The sequence below is a fragment of the Nicotiana tabacum genome, chromosome 16 (assembly GCF_000715075.1).
Source record: "Nicotiana tabacum cultivar K326 chromosome 16, ASM71507v2, whole genome shotgun sequence".
Taxonomy (NCBI): Eukaryota; Viridiplantae; Streptophyta; class Magnoliopsida; order Solanales; family Solanaceae; genus Nicotiana; species Nicotiana tabacum.
Window position 1 is genome coordinate 154953847 of NC_134095.1, and position 23797 is coordinate 154977643.

Genomic DNA, 23797 nt, shown 5'->3' on the forward strand with positions numbered 1-23797 from the left:
AAAGAAGAAGTTTGTGAAGCACAAGGTTTGACTCGCTCAGGAAGGTGTTTCACTCCCGAGGAGTTAAGAAGAGCTAAAGATAATCCAACGCCGGTAAAGAAAGCTGTAACTAAAGAAGAGGCAGATGAATTTTTGAGGAAAATGAAAGTGCGCGACTATTCTGTTGTAGAGCAGTTGAGGAAAACGCCCGCTCAGATCTCATTGCTCTCATTGCTAATCCATTCAGATGAGCACCGTCAGTCGCTAATGAAAATCTTGAATGAGGCCCATGTCCCCGACAAGATCTCGATAAACCATCTGGAAAAGATAGCCAACAAGATTTTTAAAGTAAACAAAGTCACTTTTTCCGATGATGAATTGCCCGTAGAGGGTACTGAGCATAACAAAGCCCTTTACCTTACAGTGAAATGTGAGGATTCTGTGGTTACCCGGGTATTGATTGACAATGGTTCAAGTGCAAACATTTGTCCTCTCTCCACTCTAAGCAAGTTGAGAGTAGAAGATGAGAGGATCCATAAGAACAGTATTTGTGTGCGGGGATTTGACGGCGGGGGCAAAGACTCCGTCGGGGACATAATGTTGGAGCTGACTATAGGTCCAGTAGAATTCACAATGGAATTCCAAGTGCTGGATATAGCTGTTTCCTACAATTTGCTATTAGGGCGACCGTGGATTCACACCGCTAAAGCAGTACCATCAACACTCCATCAAATGGTCAAGTTTGAATGGGACAGACAGTAAATAGTTGTGCACGACGAAGATAATTTTGGCGCTCACAACAACACCATTGTGCCATTCTTTGAAATGGAAGATGACAAGGGACCATGGGTCTACCAAGTTTCTGACGCAATGTCAGTCGAGAAAGTTCCAGAAGGGAAGTGTATCCCAAATCCAAAGATAACCGTTGCATCAGTCATGGTAGCGTATGAAATGCTGAAGAATGGTTTTGTACCAGGAAAGGGTTTGGGATCAGCTCTGCAAGGCATCATATAGCCCGTGTCTCTTCCTGAAAACTTGGGAACATTTGGTCTGGGATTCAAGCCCACAGCCGCAGACATAAAAAGAGCCAGGAAATTGAAACAGAGGGCATGGGTCCTTCCAAAGCCGGTCCCACGTCTTTCCAGATCATTTGTCAAGTCCGGTACGAGGAGTCGCCCAATAACAGCAATTCCCAGTTCTGTGATTGATCCTGACAAGGAGTTAATTGAAAGATTTGAGAAGTTGTTCGACAGTGTAAACATGGTGGAAATTGGAGAAGGTTCTAGCAACGCGGAAGTGAAATTTGTCGGGCCAAAAACAAATCTTAATAATTGGAAGGCTACTCCTCTCCCTACTCGGAAGGAGTCTTGGTAGTTTGCTTTGATTTTCCTTTAAGTTTGTATGGATTATTCTAGGGTTGTAATCCAGATTTCATTTTTTTTTCCAGTCTGTTTGAGTGTGCAAACCTTGTTATCTTTTATCATTCAATGAAATACAATTTCCCTTTCTTCATCATTCCTGATGGTTTTTCTTTTTGTTTTCTTTTCTTTTCTATATAGTTCTTTTACGTTGGTTCTAATGACATGGCATGCATAAGGAATCCTCAGCCCAGTCTTAAAAATCAATCTGATTCCGATATTAGTTCAAGAAGTAGATTGTGATTATGAATCAGAATACGATGATGAGGATGAAGCCTTCGAAGAGATTAGTAAGGAGTTAATTCACTTCGAAGAAAAACCCAAACCTTACCTGAATGATACAGAAGTCGTCAATTTAGGGGACACAGACAATGTCCGAGAGACTAAAATAAGTGTCCACCTCGAGCCAGAGATTTGGGAAGAGTTAATCAAAGCACTCATCGAGTACAAAGATGTTTTTGCATGGTCATATGACGACCTGCCGGGTTTGAGCACTGATTTAGTGGTCCATAAATTGCCTACTGATCTAGCATTCCCTCCCATCAAGCAAAAGTTGAGGAAATTCAAAACTGATATAAGTGTGAAGATTAAAGAAGAAATTACCAAGCAGTTGGATGCAAAGGTTATGCGGGTCACTCGATATCCTGTTTGGTTGGCTAATGTCGTGCCTGTACCGAAAAAGGACGGCAAGATCAGAGTATGCGTCGATTACCGCAATCTCAACAAAGCAAGTCCGAAGGATAACTTCCCACTACCCAATATCCACATTTTGATCGATAATTGTGCCAAGCGTGAGATAGGATCTTTTGTGGATTGCTATGCCGGGTATCATCAGATTCTAATGGATGAAGAAGATGCAGAAAAGACGGCTTTCATCACGCCATGGGGGACTTATTGCTACAGGGTAATGCCATTTGGTTTGAAGAACGTTGGGGCAACTTACATGAGGGCCATGACTACCGTGTTTCATGATATGATACACAAGGAGATTGAGGTATACGTAGATGATGTGATCATAAAATCAAAGCGTCAGGCCAACCACGTTGGGGATTTGAGGAAATTCTTTCAGAGGCTTCGTAGGTACAACCTCAAGCTTAACCCTGCCAAGTGTGCATTTGGTGTTCCATCCGGAAAGCTGTTGGGATTCATATTCAGCCGGCGAGGCATCGAATTGGAACCATCAAAGATCAAAGCCATACAAGAATTGCCACCTCCGAGGAACAAGACTGAAGTGATGAGTCTTTTAGGAAGGTTGAACTACATCAGCAGGTTTATTGCTCAGCTCACGACAACTTGTGAGCCTATTTTCAAGTTGTTGAAGAAAGACGCTGCGATCAAGTGGACTGATGAGTGTCAAGAAGCATTCGACGAGATAAAGGGGTACTTGTCTAACTCGCCTGTGTTGGTACCACCAGAACTAGGGAGACCTTTGATTCTTTACTTGACTGTCCTGGAAAATTCATTTGGCTATGTACTGGGGCAGCATGACGTCATAGGCAGGAAAGAACAGGCCATCTACTATCTTAGCAAGAAGTTCAAGGCTTATGAGGTGAAGTACACTCACCTGGAAAGGACATGTTGCGCCCTAACTTGGGTGGCACATAAATTGAAACATTATTTGTCATCCTACACTACTTACCTCATTTCACGCTTGGATCCATTGAAGTATATCTTTCAAAAGCTCATACCGACAGGAAGACTTGCGAAGTGGAAAATTTTGCTCACAGAATTTGACATCATCTATGTGACTCGGACTGCGATGAAAGCCCAAGCATTGGCCGATCATTTGGCCGAGAACCCGATCGATGAAGAGTATGATCCACTGAGGACTTATTTTCCCGATGAAGAGGTGATGCATATTGACGAGCTAGAACAGGCCGAAAAACCAGGTTGGAAACTTTTCTTTGATGGGGCTGCTAACATGAAAGGAGTGGGAATAGGAGTCGTGCTTATTTCTGAAACAGGGCAGCACTATCTTGTTACAGCTCAACTTCGTTTTCATTGTACAAACAATATGGCTGAATTCGAAGCATGCATTTTGGGTTTAAGGCTAGCTGCAGACATGGATGTCCAGGAAGTCTTGGTCTTAGGAGACTCGGATCTTCTGGTACATCAAATTCAAGGAGAATGGGAAACACGCGATTTGAAGCTCATACCATACCGATAATGTTTGCATGATCTTTGTCAACAGTTTCGATCAGTAGAGTTTAGGCATATTCCAAGGGTCCATAATGAGGTCGTCGATGCTTTGGCTACCCTAGCGTCAATGTTGCACCATCCGGACAAAGCCTATGTCGATCCTTTGCACATTCAAGTACGAGATTAGCATGCCTACTGCAACATGATTGAAGAAGAACTTGATGGCGAACCATGATTCCATGATATCAAGGAGTACATCAGAATGGGGATATATCCAGTGAAAGCCACGGGGGATCAAAAAACAACAATTCGATGGTTGGCAAGTGGATTCTTCTTAAGTGGAGGAGTTTTGTATAAAAGAACACCAGACCTTGGATTGTTAAGATGCATAGATGCTAGACAAGCTAAGGCTGTCATGTTCGAAGTACATTCAGGAGTCTGCGGACCACATATGAGCGGATATGTGCTGGCAAAGAAAATTCTCCGAGCAGGTTATTATTGGCTCACCATGGAGCGAGATTGTATCAGTTTTGTGCGCAAATGTCATCAGTGCCAGATATACGGAGATTTGATTCATTCTCCACCATCGGAATTGCACACGATGTCGGCACCATGGCCCTTCGTTGCTTGGGGCATGGATATCATTGGACCAATCGAGCCAGTAGCGTCCAATGGGCATAGATTCATTCTGGTAACCATTGATTATTTCACCAAGTGGGTTGAGGCCAAAACTTTCAAGTCTGTAACCAAGAAAGCAGTGGTCGATTTTGTTCATTCAAATATCATCTGTCGATTTGGAATCCCAAAGGTGCTCATCACGGATAATGGTGCTAATCTTAACAACAATTTGATGAAAGAAGTATGTCAACAGTTTAAGATTGCACACCGCAATTCCACCCCATATCGTCCCAAGGCGAATGGAGCAGTTGAGGCTGCCAACAAAAACATAAAGAAGATACTTCGGAAAATGGTAGAAGGTTCCAGGCAATGGCATGAAGAATTACCATTTGCGTTGCTAGGTTATCGCACTACTGTCCGTACTTCAGTAGGTGCAACCCTTTATTTGTTGTTATATGGAACTGAAGTAGTGATACCTGCGGAAGTTGAAATCTCGTCCCTTCGGATTGTCGCTGAGGCTGAGATTGATAATGATGAGTGGATCAAAACCTGTTTGGAGCAGCTGAGCTTGATTGATGAAAAATGATTGGCAGTTGTGTGTCATGGCTAGTTGTATCAAAAGAGAATGGCAAGAGCATACAATAAAAAGGTGCATCCCCGGAAGTTTGAAGTGGGCCAACAAGTGCTGAAACGCATCCTTCCACATCAGGCTGGGGCAAAAGGCAAGTTCGCCCCTAATTGGCAAGAGCCATTCATTGTAACCAGAGTATTGTCCAATGGTGCTTTATGTTTAACAGATATCGAAGGAAAATCCATAAACATGACTATCAATTCTGATGCAGTAAAAAGATATTATGTATGATTTCTTTGTTATAATTGTTGATTGTTTGTATTTGGCATTATTTCGAAGATTGAAATGACGAAGGCAATTTGTTCTGCTATCTAAACACTTTACCCTTTGCTTCTCCTTTCTGAGCCTTATTTATTTCTTTCATACCCCTCTTTTGGAATCAATCATGAAAAAGAAAGAAAAGAAAAAGGGAAAAGAAAAGAAGTGAAGTATAACAACAAGGAAATTCAGGTGTGAACTACGTTTGACCTGATTCCTGTTACGGATACGTAGGCAGCTTTATGGTTCGGTCATAGTAAAATAAAAGTCAAAAGATCTCCAAGCAAGAAACTGGGGTAGAGGTTTTATTTGTAATAAAAAATGTGATTCCAAAAGTTGTAATTTTAAACCCATGTCAAATTGTTTTGAGCCTTTGATACCATTTCTTTCTAACCCCATCCAAAAGCCCATATTACGGTCAAAAGAAAGACATTCCGATCAGTTTTCGAGAGATGCCAAGTCGAGCCAATAGAGGTGATTCATATCAGGGTAACACTCTGGTCCAAGCAGGGAAAGTAATGAAAATGAGAGAGTCTTATTGGTGAAAACTCTCACGGGCACTATGAGGCGACGAAAGCTGAGAGAAAATAAAAATGAGAGAGTCTTATTGGTGAAAACCTTCACGGGCACCATCAGGAGACAAAGAATTGAGGAATCAACAAATGAGAGATGTTTGTCGGTGAAAACCCTTCAGGGCACTGCAAGTTGAACAAGATCCGTAAAGTTGGCGGAAAGTAAATTGGGTTGTGGAACATCTTGGAGCACAAAGTAAAACAATTGGAAAATAGATTGGTTAAATAGACTGAGCCCATTAATCCAAAATGCATACCATGATCATTGGTGCTAGTGACTCCAACAGGTAAGTTCCTTTTTCCTATCTCCAACAGTCATCCAAATTCGGATTTTCTTCTTTATTCTTAATTCCCAAAATCATTGCATTTCATTGCTGTTAATTTTTCCAAGTTTAGCCTTATTTCAACAAATAAGAAGGAATTTCAAAGCTTACTACCAGTTTCGAAATTGCACAAAGCAAAATGCAGCTAGAACATGCCAGAGATGATATGATGAAAAGTGGGACATATGGTGTAAGCAAAAGTTAAATCGGTGGAATGGTTCAGTAATGTTGTGGGAGATATACAAGTTCAGACAGAAAGGTCAGAAATGGAGAACAACAGTTGGGGATTCTGCAGTTAAGGATCAGTCAGAAGGTCAAAACAATCCTTCGACCATGTTCAAGGCAGTCGAAACGAAGCAAATCCTAGCAAAAAGAAAACCACCCCCAGCAAGAATGCCACAACTAACCGCCACGTTTAAACTGACAAGATTTTCTTTGATCTGAAATAGGGGCAAAGATGGCATTTGTTTCAGGAAACACCCCGTAAGGAAGACAAGTACCATGCAGGTTTGATCACAGAATTCTCATGACCCTCCTGGAAAATGGGACTTAGTTTAAAATTCAAATACACGACTGAGTAGCAAGATCTGGCATAAATGTACCCCAAAAGAATATAAGTTGGTTTCAAAATTTTCATTCTGGAGATAGAATTTAGTTAGGAGTTGTCAGGACCCTCCTAGAAAATAGGACCGAGTTTAAAATTTAAAACAGTCATGAGTAGTAAAATCTAGCATAAATGTATCCCAAGGAATAAGATGGTTTTAAAGTTCGCATGTTTAAGATATGATTCAATTAGGAGTTTTCAGGACCCTCCTGGATAATGGGAACTAGCTTTGAGATGTCCATTAGATAACAAGGTTTAGCATAAGTTCTTGTTGTAGGGTAATATAATTTAGCCGTAGAATTGTCACTCTTAAGATAAGACTTGATTTAAGAGTTGTTAGGGACCGCCTGGATAATGAGATGTAGTTTAAAACTGGTTTGGATAACAAGATTTAGCATAAGACATACCCTTCAGTAGATATAATTTAGCTCTAAAATTGTCGTTTAATTAAGAATTGTCAGGACCCTCCTGGATAATGGGGAGTAGTTTAAGACCTCCTTAGATAATAAGATATAGCTTAGATTTAAAATCGTCGTTTAGTTAAGAGTTGTCAGGACCCCCCCTGGATAATGGGACCTAGCTTTCAAATTCTTAGTAATATTTGCTGATGTGATTCAGTTTAAACTCACAGATGCGCCCAGCTACCAAACTGAGGCAGCAAATTTTCTTTTGTTTTGTCTATTTTTGTTGAAGTCGGGTGCCCATCTGAAGAATAGGGAGAACAACACGGATATCAAAGATAAGAGCGTGGCCAAGTACTAGCAATCAGGCGTCCACCTGGAGAACAAGGAACAACAGTTGAAGTATCAGCAATCAGGCGTCCACCTAGAGAACAAGGAACAATAGTTCGAGTTTCGGCAATCAGGAGCCCACCTGGAGAACAAAGGAAAACAAATCAGGTTTCAAGGAAGATTGGCACAAGTATTGGTAATTGGGCGCCCACCTGGAGGAACGAGGGAGAACAAGTCAAAGAAAAGCAGTTTCAAGAAGAAGATGGACCAAGTTTCAGAAATCAGGCGTCCACCTGGAGAACAAGGAAAGACGGTTGAAATTTCAGCAGTCAGGAGCCCACCTGGAGAACAGGGGAATACATTCGAGTTTTAGCAGTCAGGAGCCCACCTGGAGAGCAAGGGAATACATTTCAAGTTTCAGCAGTCAGGAGTCCACCTGGAGAACAAGGGAATACATTCGAGTTTTAGCAGTCAGGAGCCCACCTGGAGAGTAAGGGAATACAATTCCATTTTTGGCAATCAGGCGCCCACCTAGAGAGCAAGGGAATACAGTTCAAGTATTGGTAATCAGGAGCCCACCTGAAGAACGAAGGGAAACAGCAAGTCAAGTGTTGGTAATCAGGAGCCCACCTGAAGAACGAAGGGAAACAGCAAGTCAAGTGTTGGTAATCAGGAGCCCACCTAAAGAACGAAGGGAAGCAGTTCAAGTTTCGAGGAAAAACAGTGCAAGTATTGGCAATCAGGAGCCCACCTGGAGAACGAAGGGAAGCAGCAAGGTTCAAAGGAGTTCAGCATTCAGGAAACCACCTGAAAAACGAAGGGAAGCAGTTCAAGTTTCGAGGAAAAGCAACGCAAGTGTTGGTAATCAGGAGCTCACCTGGAAAACGAAGGGAAGCAGCAAGGTTCAAAGGAGTTCAGTAATCAGGAAACCACCTGAAAAACGAAGGGAAAACATCTCAGAATGCAATTCAAGTCAACAACAACGGAATCTCACTCAGAGAGTACGAGTCAGCAGGGCAGCAGAAACTGCAAGTTCAAGATATATATAGGATTCTTGTAATTCGTATATCATAGTTTAGTCTGGCTTCTTTTATTTTGTCACGGTATAATAAGGAGTTTAGTAAGCAGAAACAGCAGCAATAGCAGCAAAATCACAGCTCTTCGGTAGCACCAGCTACCAAAACTTCTTGAACTACACGCAACCTGATTCCCCTATAACCCAGGATATGTAGGCTGTCCAAAACCAAGACTCGGTTGCACCCTTTCTCTTTTCTCTTATCCTTATTTCTTCCCTTTTGAATAAAAATATGTTCAAAAATTAGTCACATGGCTCACCTCATCTTTGCTTGAAAACTCTTCATGTTTCCAAACAAAGAGGGCAGCTGTGAGCACCTAATTTTTGATAATATTTAATTTTTTATCACTTCTTCTATGTAAATATTTTAGGGGTTTTAACCTACAATTTTTAGCTTTGTTACACTTTTTATTATAGGGTAAAAATACAAAATTTAAAAGGTGAATTATTACTATTAATATTATTTTATTTTTATTTTTATTTTAAAATAATAAAAAAATTCCAAAAAAATATTAATTTTTTTTAATTATCAGGAGTGATTTAAAAAATAAGAAAAAGGGAAGTATTGAATAAAAAAAGTAAAAGTATGTGGAATTCTCTTTTAAAAAATAAAAGAAAGTAGAAAATTTAAAAAATTAAAGTAATGTTTTGTGGAAATTTTAAAAAAATAAAAAGTAAAAGAAAGTTGGAATTAAAAAACAAATATAAAGGTATCTGAAAATTTAAAAAATTTAAAGTAAAAGAAAGTAGCATTTTTAAAAGAAAAGCAAAAAAAAAAAGTGGATTGTTTTTTTAAGAAAAGTTAAATAAGTGAAATTCTCTTTTAAAAAGTAAAAAAAGTGGGATTTTAAATAAGATAAAAGTAATTAAAGTTGGAATTTAAAAAATAAAAGTAAAGAAAGGTGGGATTTCTTTTTATAAAAAAAAATAAAAGCAATTTGTAAGTGGGATTTCTTTTAACTAAAAAATAATAAAATAATAAAAAAATTTAAAAAAAAATCTGAAAAATCTCGAAAATTTTGCTATAAATAGAAGAGAAAATTTGAGAAAAAGTAAAAAAAAAAAAAAAAAGAAGAGAGGGGGAGGAGAGAAATTTAGGTTGAAAATTTTCATTAAATATTTCTTTCAATATTTCGGGCCTTGAATCTTGGGTTTGAAGAAGAGTTGATAGAGATTTTGTTGTTGCTGCTGTATTGACTCTACAACTTTCAGATTTTATTCATTTGAATTCACTCTCTTGTTGGTATGTAATTCAAGCTCTTGAGTTAAAAAAATGTCGGAGCATCTTTATTGAAGCAGAAGCAAATTGATTTGGTTCTTTTGATAAAGTTTCTTTCGTATTTAATCTGTTCGCATGAATGATGTTTCTTTGATTGAGTGAATTGAGATTTGCAAATGTTAACGTTATTTTAGTATGTTCATCACTCTGTCTCGTTTTTTTTTTTTTCTTGGCTCATGACTTGTAACCAGCAGGTATTGTTTTATTTACATTTAAATTTCAAGCTCATGTAGCACCATGTTCATATTTTGAAATTTAAAGAAGTATGTGAAGTTGAACAATTTGTCAACATTAAGATGTAAAAAAAAAATAGATTGCGTTAGTGGAAGGATCTTATCTTCAGTATAGGTTATTGACTGCATATTTTCTTAAATTAACCATGTGAAGATTCAACTTCCTCTGCTTCAAAATGGTACTGTAGAAGTTATAGTGGTGATACTACAACTTTCTCTTTAGCATAGTGTTAAATAAATTAATTACTTTAAGTGTTCTTTGTTATAATCAAGTTTAAAATGCATTTTTGTATGTCCATGTTTGTTTTGTTCCTTCTGGTTCATCCGAATAGTTCTCAGCATGGTTTTTTTTTTTTTTGTGCTCATATGGTCATTTAAGATTCATTATTTTGTTATAAAATTTTGTTAGTTTCTTTCTAGAATTTGAAAACGAAAGTCGGTCTTTTGAAGATGATATGGAGATGAACCCAAAGTTGGCACGTGTCTTTTATTATTTTCACATAAATGCAAACTCCACCTTTCTGAATTGTAGTATGCTATAATAAAAGGCTCCAGTGATATACATGTAGCTAACCCATTTCTTTAGGTCTTTTGTACTTCTCAATTTATACCACTCCATCCACAACAAAACATCAAAACTCATGGCCCTCATTTAATTAATTTTAAATCTTTAGAATTCGAGGCATGTCATTTAGCGAATTTTCTATGGCCCTCGCAAAGTTGAAAAAATGCGTAGTTGCTTTAGGCGCGTAATTTGAAATTACCTTCCTAAACTCGGGTGTGCATTTTATGTGACCCAAATCCAAATCCCAACAACGTTAAATAAAATGTGTCGTGGACCGCGGGTGCATTTATGTGACGTGGTTCAAGACATATTTTAAATGACGTTGCAATCTTCCTAAAAATGAATAAGAGCGGTTAATAAGTTAAAATTGAACCATAGGCTAAAACATGTATTAAAATCAGATAATAGGTCAATTATAACAGTTGAGCGACCGTGTTAGAACCACGGAACCCGGGAATGCCTAACACGTTCTCCCGGATTAACAGAATTCCTTACCCGGATTTCAGTGTTCGCGGACTGTAAAACAGAGTCAATCTTTTTCTCGATTCGGGATTTAAACCGGTGACTTGGGACACCATAAATTATCCTAAGTGGCGACTCTGAATTTTTAATAATAAATGAATCTCGTTTCGATTGTCACTTTAAGTTGAAAAAAATTCCCTTATACCCTTTCCGGGGTATAGGAAAAAAGGAGGTGTGACACTAATATAATTAAGTGATAACCTTATATCCAAATATTGTATGTATCAAAATATTATAAGTGCATGACATCAAAAATAACAATAAATAATATAATATATGCAAATATTATACAAGGGGAGAGCTAACCTATCGAGTACGGGTTCAGTTGCTTTTGTTCAATCCATATATTTATCTTAAAAAATCCGTTAGATATGTACAAATTATTAATTTAGAACTCAATAACTTAAAAAAGTACTAGAACCCCAAACTAATAAGGTTCAAATTATGGCTCCGCCTTTGATATTATATATATCAAAATAATGCAAGTATAATACTAAATACACAATGCAATATATCACTACCAAAAAAACACACAACCGCAATGCCTTTACGCAGTCTGCTGGGTCATTTTCGATTCTCCTATTGATTTTCAGACAAAAACAATATGGTCGTACAATATCTCACCAAAGGCTCTACAGTGGAAGTCACCTCGGACGAAGATGAGTTCAAGGGAGTGTGGTTCGAAGCCACTGTTCTCGGCTACTCTAAGACCAATTCGGGAAAGGAAGTAGTTTTGGTAGAGTACAAAAGTATTCTTGTTGATGAAAATAGTTTAACGCCGTTGAGAGAGTATGTGGATATGTCTTTAGTTCGTCCGGTTCCTCCGAAGGAAAAAGTTGAGAGGTTTGAGTTAAACGACGTCGTAGATGCCTCTCATAAGGACGGATGGTGGACTGCTGCCGTTACAGGTGTTCTGGAAGATTCTAGATACAAGGTTACCTTTCAAAATCCGCCTGAGGAACTTGAATTTGGGATTTCTGACTTGAGATTTCACAGAGATTGGGTCAAAGGGAACTGGGTCCGACCCGGCCGGAAGCAGGTAATTATCATTTCGTATCCCTGTTTTCTTCATTTCGTAAGCAGTGGCGCTGCCGGGATTTTCACTAATATAAGAATTTAAATATACCATAAAATCAAAGGGAGTCGATGTATAGTAAATATACATAAAATAAAAAACTTTATCTAGCAATACAGTAATTTTCGTGCGATGGGGTGTCGATTGACCCCCTTGGTTGAATGTGGCTCATCGTAAGTGTGCATGTGTTTCACTAGGGCTTAGGGGCGGAGCCACAGGGCCAGTTACGGGTTCGGCCGAAAGTAGCTTTGGTTCAGACCTTGTATTTATCTTTTAAAAATTCATTAATTATCTATAAATATTAATTTAGAACTCAATAACTTAAAAGTATCCTAGCTCCGCCTGTAGGGCTCAGCAGTTTATGTATATGAAGGAAATTGTTTTTTGCATGTCTTTACGAGATAATGTTCAGACGGGTGATAGTGGTTTTTTTATATAATCCATCTGCTGCTGCTGTAAGTTGTATTACTAAATATCAATGCACCAGTTTTATTCTAAAGCTCATTATGCGTTAGCATTTGCTTTATACTTTGTTTTGTCTTTTCCTTCTAGCTTGTTCTTTATTAAGTTGGTGCTTTTGATTTTCTTGATTGCATATCTTATTGTAAAATATGACTCCAGCGAAGAATTGCTAACTCGATAAGGCTCTCGGTTGATCTGATTCTGTGCATTGTCTAAGCAAAATACATGGAACTGAATTTTAAGCCAAAGATTAAGCAGTGAGGTTTATGTTGGCGTTCTGATTCCAGATCTTTGACGTACACTTTTTTTAAATAACCGTGGTGTCCGGGCCAGCTTGCGCGCACCTCGACTAATTCCACGGGGTACCTGTCACCTCCCACCAGCAACAGGTATCACCTAGTATTTTTTGCCTCCGCTGGAATTTGAACCTGAGACCTCTTGGTTCTCACCCACTTCGTTGACCACTGGTCACACCCTTGGGTGCTTTGACGTACATTATTAGTGTGGTAAAAAATACAAGTCTAGTTCTCTTTGATAGGCCCTCTAGTAATATCTACTTCAATGCATAAAGTCCATCTCACTTTTAAGCACGACAGTGCTAAATCCGATTCTGTTTGGTGGATTTGCCCACAAAGAAAAATTTAGCGGGCTGGGCAGGTTGAAATTTTTGCGGGCTAAGACAGAACCTGCACCTGCACTGCTTGCCATCCCTACTTGGCAGGCCCAGGTGCTGCCGAAAGAGGGAATTGAAACTCCAAAGCTATCACTTAATGACTTAAAGCATCTAAACTTAGTGTTAAGCCGTCTGAAACAAAGTCTCCCTTTGATTATCCCAGCCCAAACTCTTGAGTGTGCTGAAATGAAGATTAGTACCTTTAGCTGGAGATGACCAACCTGGTAATATTTCTTGGACAAAAAGAGCTGCAAATTATTTCTCGCTGCCAATTTTTCTTGCATATGGAGCCGAGGGATGGGGGTGAGATCAATTAAAATGCATGGTGACAATGGGTGTGATCTGTTGCTCCTTTAGCCACCTCTCTGTTTTGAGTATCTTGAAATTAGGGTGCTGGAAATCATTTTATGCTGGGAAGAATAAGAAAAGGATTTGGAGTATCATCCCTTTGTGCATCGCATGGACAATTTGGGCGGAGATAAATATGAGATGTTTTTATGGCAAAAAGGAGCAGCTTCCACTTCTGAAATTTAGATGCATTCATAATTTGTAAATGGGAGGTGTGGCATGCTAACGACAAAGTAAAAGCTAGTTGTGTGCGACATATCTCTTGTAATATTATGTTAAATGAATGTCCATCATTTGCGAAAGCGTTTGTCTTCGAATTTATTGCAGCTTTGGAGCTTAAATAATGTGTAGATTCTCTTTTCTTTTCTTTTTTGTATACGGAGCTTGCCCCTTGTTAATAAATTTATTTAGCTTATCAAAAAAAAATACAGCATAAGAGATTCTTTTCGCTGCTTGTGAGTTTCTGTTGACATCCACCACCTTTAATTGAAGACTTCTAATTCAGGTTTTACTGGCTGTATAAACCGCTTTGTAGTTCGGATTTTTCCTTTTCTATAGGAGACCAAACAATCAGGTGATGGAGAGAGCACTCAGAGGAAAACAAGGGGAAGGCCACAGAAGAAACCAATTTCAACCCCAACAGGTATATCATAAATTCCTATCGCTGGATCGAGTAACATACTAACCTTTCATTAGCCGCTTCCTATTCTGGCTGTTGTTTGATGATATCTTCTCCTCCAGGAGTTTCACCTGCACATAGTCTGAAGCAATGTGGTGAGAAGAGGGAGAAACAAGACATGCCTATGCAAACTCCTGTCAACGGGACCCCGACGACCCAAACTGAAACCCAGAGTTTGCCTTTTGTAAAGACTTCACTACTTTGGGGGAAAATTGAATCCATGGATATTTTCCAGAGGATTCCTCAGAAGCCACATTTTTGTCCGTTGGAAAAAGAGACAGAGAGTTCCCGTGAAAGACTAGCTATAGGTTGTATGGTAACTTTTTCAAGAATGGCAGAGAAAACTTCTGGGTTACACATTGACAATCCCAGAAGCACCTTTGATGAAATTTTGGAGACTCTCAGTGACTTGGAAAAGCATGGATTTGATGTGCAGCCTGTACGAGGTCGTTTAACGGAGTTGTTGTTGATGAAAGATAAGAAGGAAAAGCTTGAAGCACAGGTTGCAGATATTGGTAATGAGATTATGATGCATAATACAGACAGAGAAAATATTGATGGAGAGATTGAGGATATCAACAAACAAATAGAAGAAATACAGGATAAAATTTCCCTGGCTGTTTCAAGGAAGGAGGTTAAGGACCGTGAGATCGATGTTTTGAGATCTCAACTGGAGGATACTCAAGCGGACATGATGAATGCACATAATGCTTTTTTCAGTATTGCTACTAAACCTCTGTAGCTGCTGCCAAGATGTCACCACTGTTGGTATGTCCTGTCTCGATAACTTACTCGGTTTGAAGACGTTTTTTGATGGCTATACTTTGTCAGCTCCAGACAACACTAATTGAGCCTTAAGGTTCACAATGACTTTGGAAACTAACTTTAACTATGGATTTCCTCTGCCCACAGGAAATAGTTATGTGATGAATCTAACATCGTATTTTGATCGTGCATTTGTTAATTATGTTCTCTTAGTTTTTCAAAATTATTATCTGTCCTGTTCGTATATATATTGTTGCGATTAATCTAAATAGATGTTTGTTGGAAATCAAGAAGTGAAATATATTCTTCTTTAACTGTAAACACTAACTTCGCTCTAAGTTCTTGTTCTCCCTATTTGCTCTAATAAATAAAATCATCTTACAGCAATAGGCAATTAGTTGTACTAGCTGGTTTTTAATTTGCAATCCCTTTAACAATGTCTCTCTATCCTCACAAGATACGGGTAAGATCTGCGTACACACTAACCTCCTCCAAACTCCACGGTATGGGATAATACTGAGTATGTTGTTGTAATCCCTTTAACAATGCTAGAAACACTTGGTTGGGTATCGCACAGCGGGAGTCGGGTTTTGGTGCAGCGAGTCTGAGCGTGTTGCATCACCGAAGATTCACAAAGTAGAAAATGCACCTACATAGTATCTGGTTGCTTCCGCAACATACAGCTTGATGAGTGACTAGTTGGTTAAGTTCAGTTCAGTGTCCCAGAAATTTCGAGTCAGTACTAGTACTGCACGATGACTATTTCTGACCAGAAAAATACGTAGAATGATTTTGCTCACTCCCAAAAGCAAGATCTTAAAAAGAAAATCAAACAAAAAACTAAGGTCATTCAACCTTAGAACATGGCGAATATTGCAGAAAAAGAAGATTGTTATCAGTCTATAACATTAAAAGTCAAAACTGCATTTACAGATCATCAAAGTACTTAAAAGAGTAGTATAGAAATCAAAAGTGTTAGCATGCTTCATTCAAGATTTGCAGGACACTTTAGGTTACTAGTGCTTTCAAACAAATAACATTGTAATCCTAGAGTGGTCTAGCACATAGATCAGCAAGAGCAGAAGGCGGAAGATACTCAGTATCTGCACCGTCGTTCTTCTGCAAATCGACGAACAAAAATTAGGACTTAAATTAGATTATCAATGCGCACATGTTCTTCAGGACAGTATCGTAGAAGGAAGAATATTAAGTTATGTTCAGCAAAATAAAATGTATTATTCTTCATTCAGTGCTGATAGTAATTTACAGTTCAGTTGTAGTTCCCCAAAAATTTTGTGCTTCAACCTTGTCTTGCCTTAATTCACGCTTCTTGAAGGTAGGAACCCCGCTCATTCTTTTTCCTTTTTGTGAGAGGGGCTTTTTTTTTTTTGGATAACTGGAAACCACGGTTATCAAAAAACTAAAAAATAAAACCCTCTCACAAAAAGGAAAAAGAATGAGAAGCCAGATTTAGTATGAGACTATGAGAACTTACTGTGCTAGAAATCATTATTATTTTACTAAACATTCACAACAGGAGGGAGGAGAATGAAGAAGCACTTACTCAAAAATTCACATTTGGGAGTTCCCATAGTCTAAGCCGTGTGAAAAAGACCCTTCATAGACGAACTGCCAATTTCCACGAAAAATAGGAGTCAAAATAATAGCACCTGCATTACTTACCAGAACGGGGTGAACAGAGATTGGGTGCCCTCTTACCTGTGTACTGGAATCGAGCTGACCTCCAACTATATCCTTTCTAGCAGGCGCGTCTCCACCCCTAGCAGATCCCTTGGTGTCTCCCTGACATTAGAAACAATCCCCGGGGCATAGCTAGTGACATATCAGAGTTAAAGACAATAAGCAACTCTATATCATTGATGCGGGGAAGCAATGCATACCTCCATCTGCAATACCATGATTAACCCACAGCCCAGCAAAAAAGAAAAATTCAATCACCAGAAAAAGAGACCGATCAGTTGATAATTGGAAAATGATATGGGGAATAAATTACAGGTTCTCTGAAACTACAGTGACAAAGTTCATATAGACCACGGATGCACAGCAGATCTTTCAGATGAGGGGAAAAGAACTATTCCATCTCTCTTTAATTGTCAATTGTAAACATGCGTGCAAGAACATCAAGAACTATTCATACACTCAAGCTTATTCATCGTTGCAAAAAGAGAAGGAACTGCAGTTACCTCTCTGTACCTAATCAAATAGGCCTTTAGTGGCTCAATGTAGTCCTCAAATCCTAAGGTGGTCAGTGCCCATACTAAATCATCTCCATTAATTGTCTTTCTCTTCTCTTTCTGACACTTGTCACTTGCCCTATAAAGAACAGAAAAAGCGTTCAAAATCACATGTAGACCAGGCACTACAAATTCCATGGGTCAATTAATATAAACCGATGTCTTAGTTCAAAGAAAGCTGCTATCTCAGAACCATTATACATCAACATTATTTCGATTTAGAGTCATCTATTAATATATACACGTCTCAATCAAAGGTTCAGCGGATATAGTTGGGTTCGAATTCACATCTTGAGCATTAAAAAGAGCAAAATCTATCTGTGCCCATAGAAAGAGTAGAGTATCACACAATTCTCCGATCCAAAGAAAGAATTCGGTAAAATAACACACGCAATGAATAAAAACTGGCAAACTTTTTTGGGGCACCCTTAACTATGTTACACATCAATAAGAACTAGGGAAAAGGTCCAATTTTCTCCCTCAACTATTTGATATTCTTTAACTTTGCCCTCCGTCGAAAGTTAGCAATAAAAGACACCCTTTCATATCATGTTTGCCCTTTTATGCTAACTGGCCCTTTCATATCATGCTATTCTTTAAGCCATGTGGACTTTACATGTGGCTGTACACTTTACCAAAAGTAGTCTAACAATACATAATAACCATTTGTACTGTACAAGCACCAGAAAATCCATACGAGTTGCGTATGGTAACAGCATAAGCTCCGTTCACATCAGAGTATAACACATGAACTAATCAGATACAACGGCTTATCAAGCATCTGCCACAGCTTTGTTCCAAAAGGACCTTTCTACATTCAAAATGATGTATACATATATGGTTCAAACGTAAATCTTGACTCTAAGACGTTTCATGTAACGAATCAAATATCATGCCTTATTTTTGAAACATCTGCATTGATAACGATATTAATCTTCTTTTTTTGGTTTGTAATGTACTCTCTATATACCATCTAAGTTGTAAAACAGTATTAAACGTTTTTGTTAAATATCATAAGATTCTCATAGTCATAATTTTGTTACACATATCATCTCATACACATGGCCGATAGCATTCTTATATTATACAGTTAGTCAAAATCATATTCAAAGCATTTTAATCCCATCATATAAATATTCACATTGCAAAATAGTCATATAGTCATAGCCAACATGCTATGTGCAAAGTTAAGATGCAAGTACTTGTCCCATTCATGCAATGTCAATTAGTGTCATAAAATCCATAGAGAAACCAATATATGTTTCAGAAAATATTTTAATAAAAGCAACTTAAAAATTCATTTTAGGGTGAGATCATCAATCACCTTTTTGCCCTAAATTCACTTGGGCTCCCTTCCCACGAATCAATTATAGAAAATCTCCAACAATCTAAGGAGAGAATATATGAAGTAGGGTATTTCACCCGTTGGAATTCGTGGGATTAGCTATTCTCAGTTTGCTGGTGACGCCAGAACATCTAGGGGTGTGCCAATACTGGCGAGGTTAGGAACCCCACTATGACATGATAGTTGGAAAAGAGGCCATCTTAGTTGGCTATTCCCAAGGACAACTCAATTCTTAAGAGGAAACACACTCTTAAAAGAAGCAAACCAAATAAAAAGTTTTATATAAAAGGTTTATAACTCAATACAAAATGATCTTTACTTACAACCCATAGGCCTTTACATAGGCTCACATCGTAAGTAGTTTTATTTTAGAATCAATGTGGGACAAACCCACCAAAAGACTAGAATGACAACTAATCTATTAAGATAAGCTGACAATCAATCAGAGATAAGGATGATAAGTTGTTGAATCATTCCCAAGTGTTGCATCATCATACGATAAGTTGTTCCACCAACAAGTGATAGCTTGTCGTATCAGCAAGTGATCAGCTTTTGCGTCATTCTTCTGCGACTGGAAGTGGTTCGCATTCTCTTTTATATCAAGAAGTTTCACGTGGAAGTTTGAGATACTATGGTTCAAACTGCTCACTATGAAAAGCAAGCCAACAAACACAAGAAGCAAGTTATTTTCAAAGAAGGAAATCTAGTATGGATTCACTTAAGGAAAGAATGTTTCCTAAGTCTCGTAAGAAGTTATCTCCTGAAGCAAATGACTCTTTTCATATCTTGGAGACTATCAACAATAATGCCTATAAGATTGAACTACTTGCCTGGGAAAGTTATAGATGCTCTTAAAAGTTGGGAGGAAGCAGGACTACATGCAAAGGACAGGACTAGATGGAGAATTATACCAGCTTGTGTTTGGTGGACAATTTGGAAAGAGAGAAACTCGAGATGTTTTGAGAATGCGAAGAATGGAGTGCAGAAGATCAAGCTAAACTTTATTTTACTGTTAAGTTTTTGGTATAATCAGATGTACACAAATGATACTAATACCATTATTGATTTTTAGACCCAATATAGAGAGTGTTAGTGATAGATAGAGTCTCTTGTATGTATGGTTTCAGTACTACCTAAGTAATGTTTTTGGTACATATGAAATATAGAAAAGTTACCAGTTTCAAAAAAAAGATTGAACTACTTGCAAAATATGAAGTATCTACTACTTTTAATGTTGTTGATTTGTCTCCTTACAACGGTAACATAAAAGAAACTCAAATTTGAAGGTGGACATATTCCAACACTGGAAATATGACACCTGAGCTTATCGCTTGTTGATATTGCAGTTTATCATATGATGATACAACAATTTGTCCTATGATGATTCCGCAATTGTCATCCTTCTTTTTGATGGATTATTTAGCATCCTTATCTTGATATATTAGTTGTAACTCTTATCTTTTGGTGAGTTTGTCCCACATTGGTTCTTAAAATAAATTACTTAAGATATGCGCCTATTTAAAGGCCTTAGGAGCCTTAAGTAAAGATCATCTTAAATTGAGTTAGAAACATCTTATATAAAGCCTTATACTTTATTTTGCTTCCTTTAAGAATGTGTGTTTCCTCTTGAGAAGTAAGTGAGTTATCCTTGTAAATAGCCAACCAAGGTGGCCTCTTTTTCAGATATACAATTGGCACGATCTATTGGATTTTTTAAACTGCATATAGGGAGGAGGAAGTGAAAAAAGTGAAAGACACGCTACTTTAGATTTGAACCATCAATCTGCAAAGTGGAAGATGAAGATGCTCACCTACCGAGTTGGTCCTCAACTTCGACATATTGTTATTTGGCCCTTTAAATCTTAGACAAGTGAAGGATAGGTGCAACCCATGCTGCCCAAAGGGAAGGAGTTGAACTGGAAATATAATGCCTCTATTCTCTTTGGAGGCCAACTTTTATGTTTTCTTTCTTATTCCACAACTAAGAGCATGTTGTTACTGTACCTCCAATGCTCCCTTTTGACCTTTTCACGCAGATAAATCAATAAAAAAAATAAGTGGGTGTCGTCATAATTTTGATGTTTATTTTTTACCATCATCGATACATGGTTGTGACTAACAACAAATATTCTTTTCCAAGTGGGAATAACTCTTTTGAGACTGCCAAGTACATAACAAAGATGTGGGTACCGGTTTTCTAGGACATCCGTTAACAAAAACGAGCACAATCAATTTGGAAGGGGGAAAGTAGCAATGTCCACCAACTTTCAATTGTTTATAGCAAAAAAAGGAAAAAAAATTGTGCAGCCGGAAGCTGAATACCTAAAATCCTAGTTCGAGAAACATAAAGAAAGAAAATTAAGGGGATCTGCTCTAATATCTTTAGTTTTATGTTTCTCTAACCAAACAAATGAAAACAAACTTTTTTCCTGATTTGAATCTAAAAGTTGAAAATATAATATAAAATAATTGACAATGGTTTCTAGTATAAAAGAACACTTAAACTTTACTAAAATATAGAAGAATAAAAAAAGATCACTTAGAATTTTATCGATCCTATCCAAGGATTGTTCCACACAATACCCAAGAATAGACTGACCCACCAAGTTTTATTTTTTAATACATGCCGACCTGCCAGCATTTTTTCCCTCCACTGCTTCCTTCCTTTTCCTTTTCTTTTATTTTCCCCTTCCTCCCGGGTGTCTCCGTTACACACAAACTCAGGACAGAAGGACAGGAGCCCTTGTTGTTCTCTTGTCCCCTCCTTTGTCTCTGTTTCTCTCAACAGCATCATCAAACGGCAGCTGTTTCTCACCCATTAGTATAAATCATCAATTCCTCTTCCCTTATATTTTTTCTGCTCTCGGATCAAATGACACAGTTTCCTATCTCCAGGTCTTCATGTGCTCCCTTGGCTCTTATAGATCAAATGACACAGTTTCCTATCTCCAGGTCTTCATGTGCTCCCTTGACTCTTATAGTAAGGATATAGTGATGCAGGCAAATAGGGAAAAGCAGTGACAGGGAGTAGGCCAAGCACATAGGGGACAGGAAGCTGACTGTTTCACAATTTGGCGATTAGCTAAAGCTTTTTACTTAATTCTTCAGAAAGTTGATAGCTAAACTTTGTTGAAGTACTGTTGCAGGTGTCTTTGCATCTTTCTAACCATACATAGAAACACCATCTCTAGTCTTTCAGAAGAGGAGGTTGCTTGGCAAATGTTCTTGAAATGCTCAAAATAGTTAGCAAACCTTGTCTTGCTATTGTTTAAAAAAATTTGGAACTCATATATGGAGAAGCACGACTACATTTCGAACACGTTAATACTTTCAACAAATTTAACAAATTACTTAACTCATATCCATAAGCACATAAAACATATTCAGAGAATATGATAGCAAAAAATGCTTGAATCCCACCATACTTTAAGCCGAAAAGAGATTCCAAGAAACATTCTAAGAAGAAGTAAAGTGCTCTAGAATATAAAACTCCAAGAATTCCACTTCAAATTTAAACATTTGTAAAAGTAAAATGAACAACACATCAAATTTCGCATAAATTCTTATGTCAACGAAGGTGCCTGCGGACAGAGAGAAATCGCTAATGTTTTAATAGAATTTCACCTCCAAATCACTCCCTGAAGGCTATATGTTTACTCTGTCATTTTGGTTGGACCAGTAAGTCCCATGTAAATAATATTGCCAATTTCTAGATTTTGTTAGTTCCCTAACCTTAACTTAGACACAGATTTGTGTGCTTTCCCCCCACATTTTTTGTTTTTTCAGTACTAGCATAACATCATGTATGGAGCTAACATATTTACTTTTGTACTATTGCACCTCCATGATGCCAGTGATGAAACACCTCACTTCATCACAAAATCCTTATGTTTATGGAGCTCTTTTTAAACTCTTGACTCATATTGACTACAGTTTACTGTCACTTACTCTGACTATTTTGTTCTTTTCTCTTCATTGAACCACTTGGATGCAGAGGCACATATACACACACACATAAAATTTTCATAAAACATTAAACTCAGACCCCATGATTTTAAAAGTGAGTTTGTTGCTAAGAACCTTAAGATTGAACCTATTTTAAATTCTGGATCCGCATCTGCTTGGACATGCTCTCACAAATAGTAAATTCCCAGCCATATTTTTCCTAATATGAGATTTGATCAGATAAAAAGCAAGCTTACTCGCTGGTGATGAAACTGATGAACTCAGAGACACATTCCTGAACAGTGTCTTTAGCTTCCTTAGCAATCTTAGCATTAGCAGGCAATGCTTTTTTCATGATGCGACCAATGTTTGCTATAGGAAGGTACCTGTGCAAAATATAATTAAGTAAATAAAAATGTACTTTCTCTAACAGGTTAAACTTTTAGATGAGACGATCATACACTTTAATATTACACTTCAATATGAGACGATCATACACTTAAAACTTTTAGATGAGACGATTATACACTTCAATATTACCTATCATGTTCCCTCACATTCGATTGAGGGCTCCGCTCACCCCCACTCTCATGGCTTCCACCACCTCCTGGACTCGCCGGTGCTTCCGCCATCCTCAAACACTACTATCAAAACCCTAAACATAAAAATGCACCGCCATAAAATAAGAAAATATTTAAGGAATTAAATAATAATAATAACAACAATTAATTATATGAGCTAACCTTAGTTACTTGACAGATGACCCGACCCTACAGCTGAATGAGAAATTTTCTGAGTTTTTTTTTTTTAATTTTTTTTTTCGTTTGCTTTCTGTATCAGTAGAGAGGATAAATAAGAGGAAGGAGAAAAGGAGGTTTATTTTGTATTTGGCGCGCTTTGTGATGGCTTGTATAGCTTGGTGTTTGACTGCGTTACATACTGAGATCGGACGGCAGAGAGAAGTGGGGAAGAAACAGAACCGAACGTTCAAAATAGGGCGACGTACATTTGGTCCCTTTACTTGCACAAATAGCCAATTATATATGAAATTATGAATTATACATATATTACCGGCTATGTCCATTTATGAGTAGCTTCTTACAAAAATTGGCTAATTCATAAAATATATTACTAATATTAGCCAATTAACTATTTATAGCCAAAAAAGTCAAAATTTTGCTTTCTTTCGAGTGCGTGTTATTAGAATAAATTGGGTACATTTTAAGGAGTTTGAGTCTCAGTTTTGGGATAATTTGGTGGAGTTTTGAGGTTGTTTGAATTGAAAATTCGAAGTAGAATATGA

The 23797-nt window shown here is 37.8% G+C and overlaps 2 protein-coding genes across 2 annotated transcripts; one reads left to right on the plus strand and one right to left on the minus strand.

Annotated features, from left to right (window-relative positions):
- The first annotated feature begins 11442 nt into the window (after positions 1 to 11442).
- Positions 11443 to 15239, plus strand: LOC107762418 (DUF724 domain-containing protein 9). Its single transcript, XM_016580775.2, has 3 exons — positions 11443 to 11986; positions 14064 to 14148; positions 14247 to 15239. Exons 1-3 carry the CDS (start codon positions 11552 to 11554, stop codon positions 14924 to 14926), a joined length of 1200 nt encoding a protein of 399 aa, XP_016436261.1. The 5' UTR covers positions 11443 to 11551; the 3' UTR covers positions 14927 to 15239.
- Positions 15240 to 15822: 583 nt separating this feature from the next.
- Positions 15823 to 23513, minus strand: LOC107762419 (nuclear transcription factor Y subunit B-1). Its single transcript, XM_016580776.2, has 8 exons — positions 23238 to 23513; positions 23035 to 23149; positions 22752 to 22880; positions 17154 to 17283; positions 16851 to 16856; positions 16669 to 16752; positions 16514 to 16578; positions 15823 to 16068 (listed from the first exon to the last, which is right to left on the minus strand). The coding sequence occupies exons 2-7, from the start codon at positions 23124 to 23126 to the stop codon at positions 16522 to 16524; spliced, it is 498 nt and encodes a 165-aa protein (XP_016436262.1). The 5' UTR covers positions 23127 to 23149; positions 23238 to 23513; the 3' UTR covers positions 15823 to 16068; positions 16514 to 16521.
- Between the last annotated feature and the right edge of the window lie 284 nt (positions 23514 to 23797).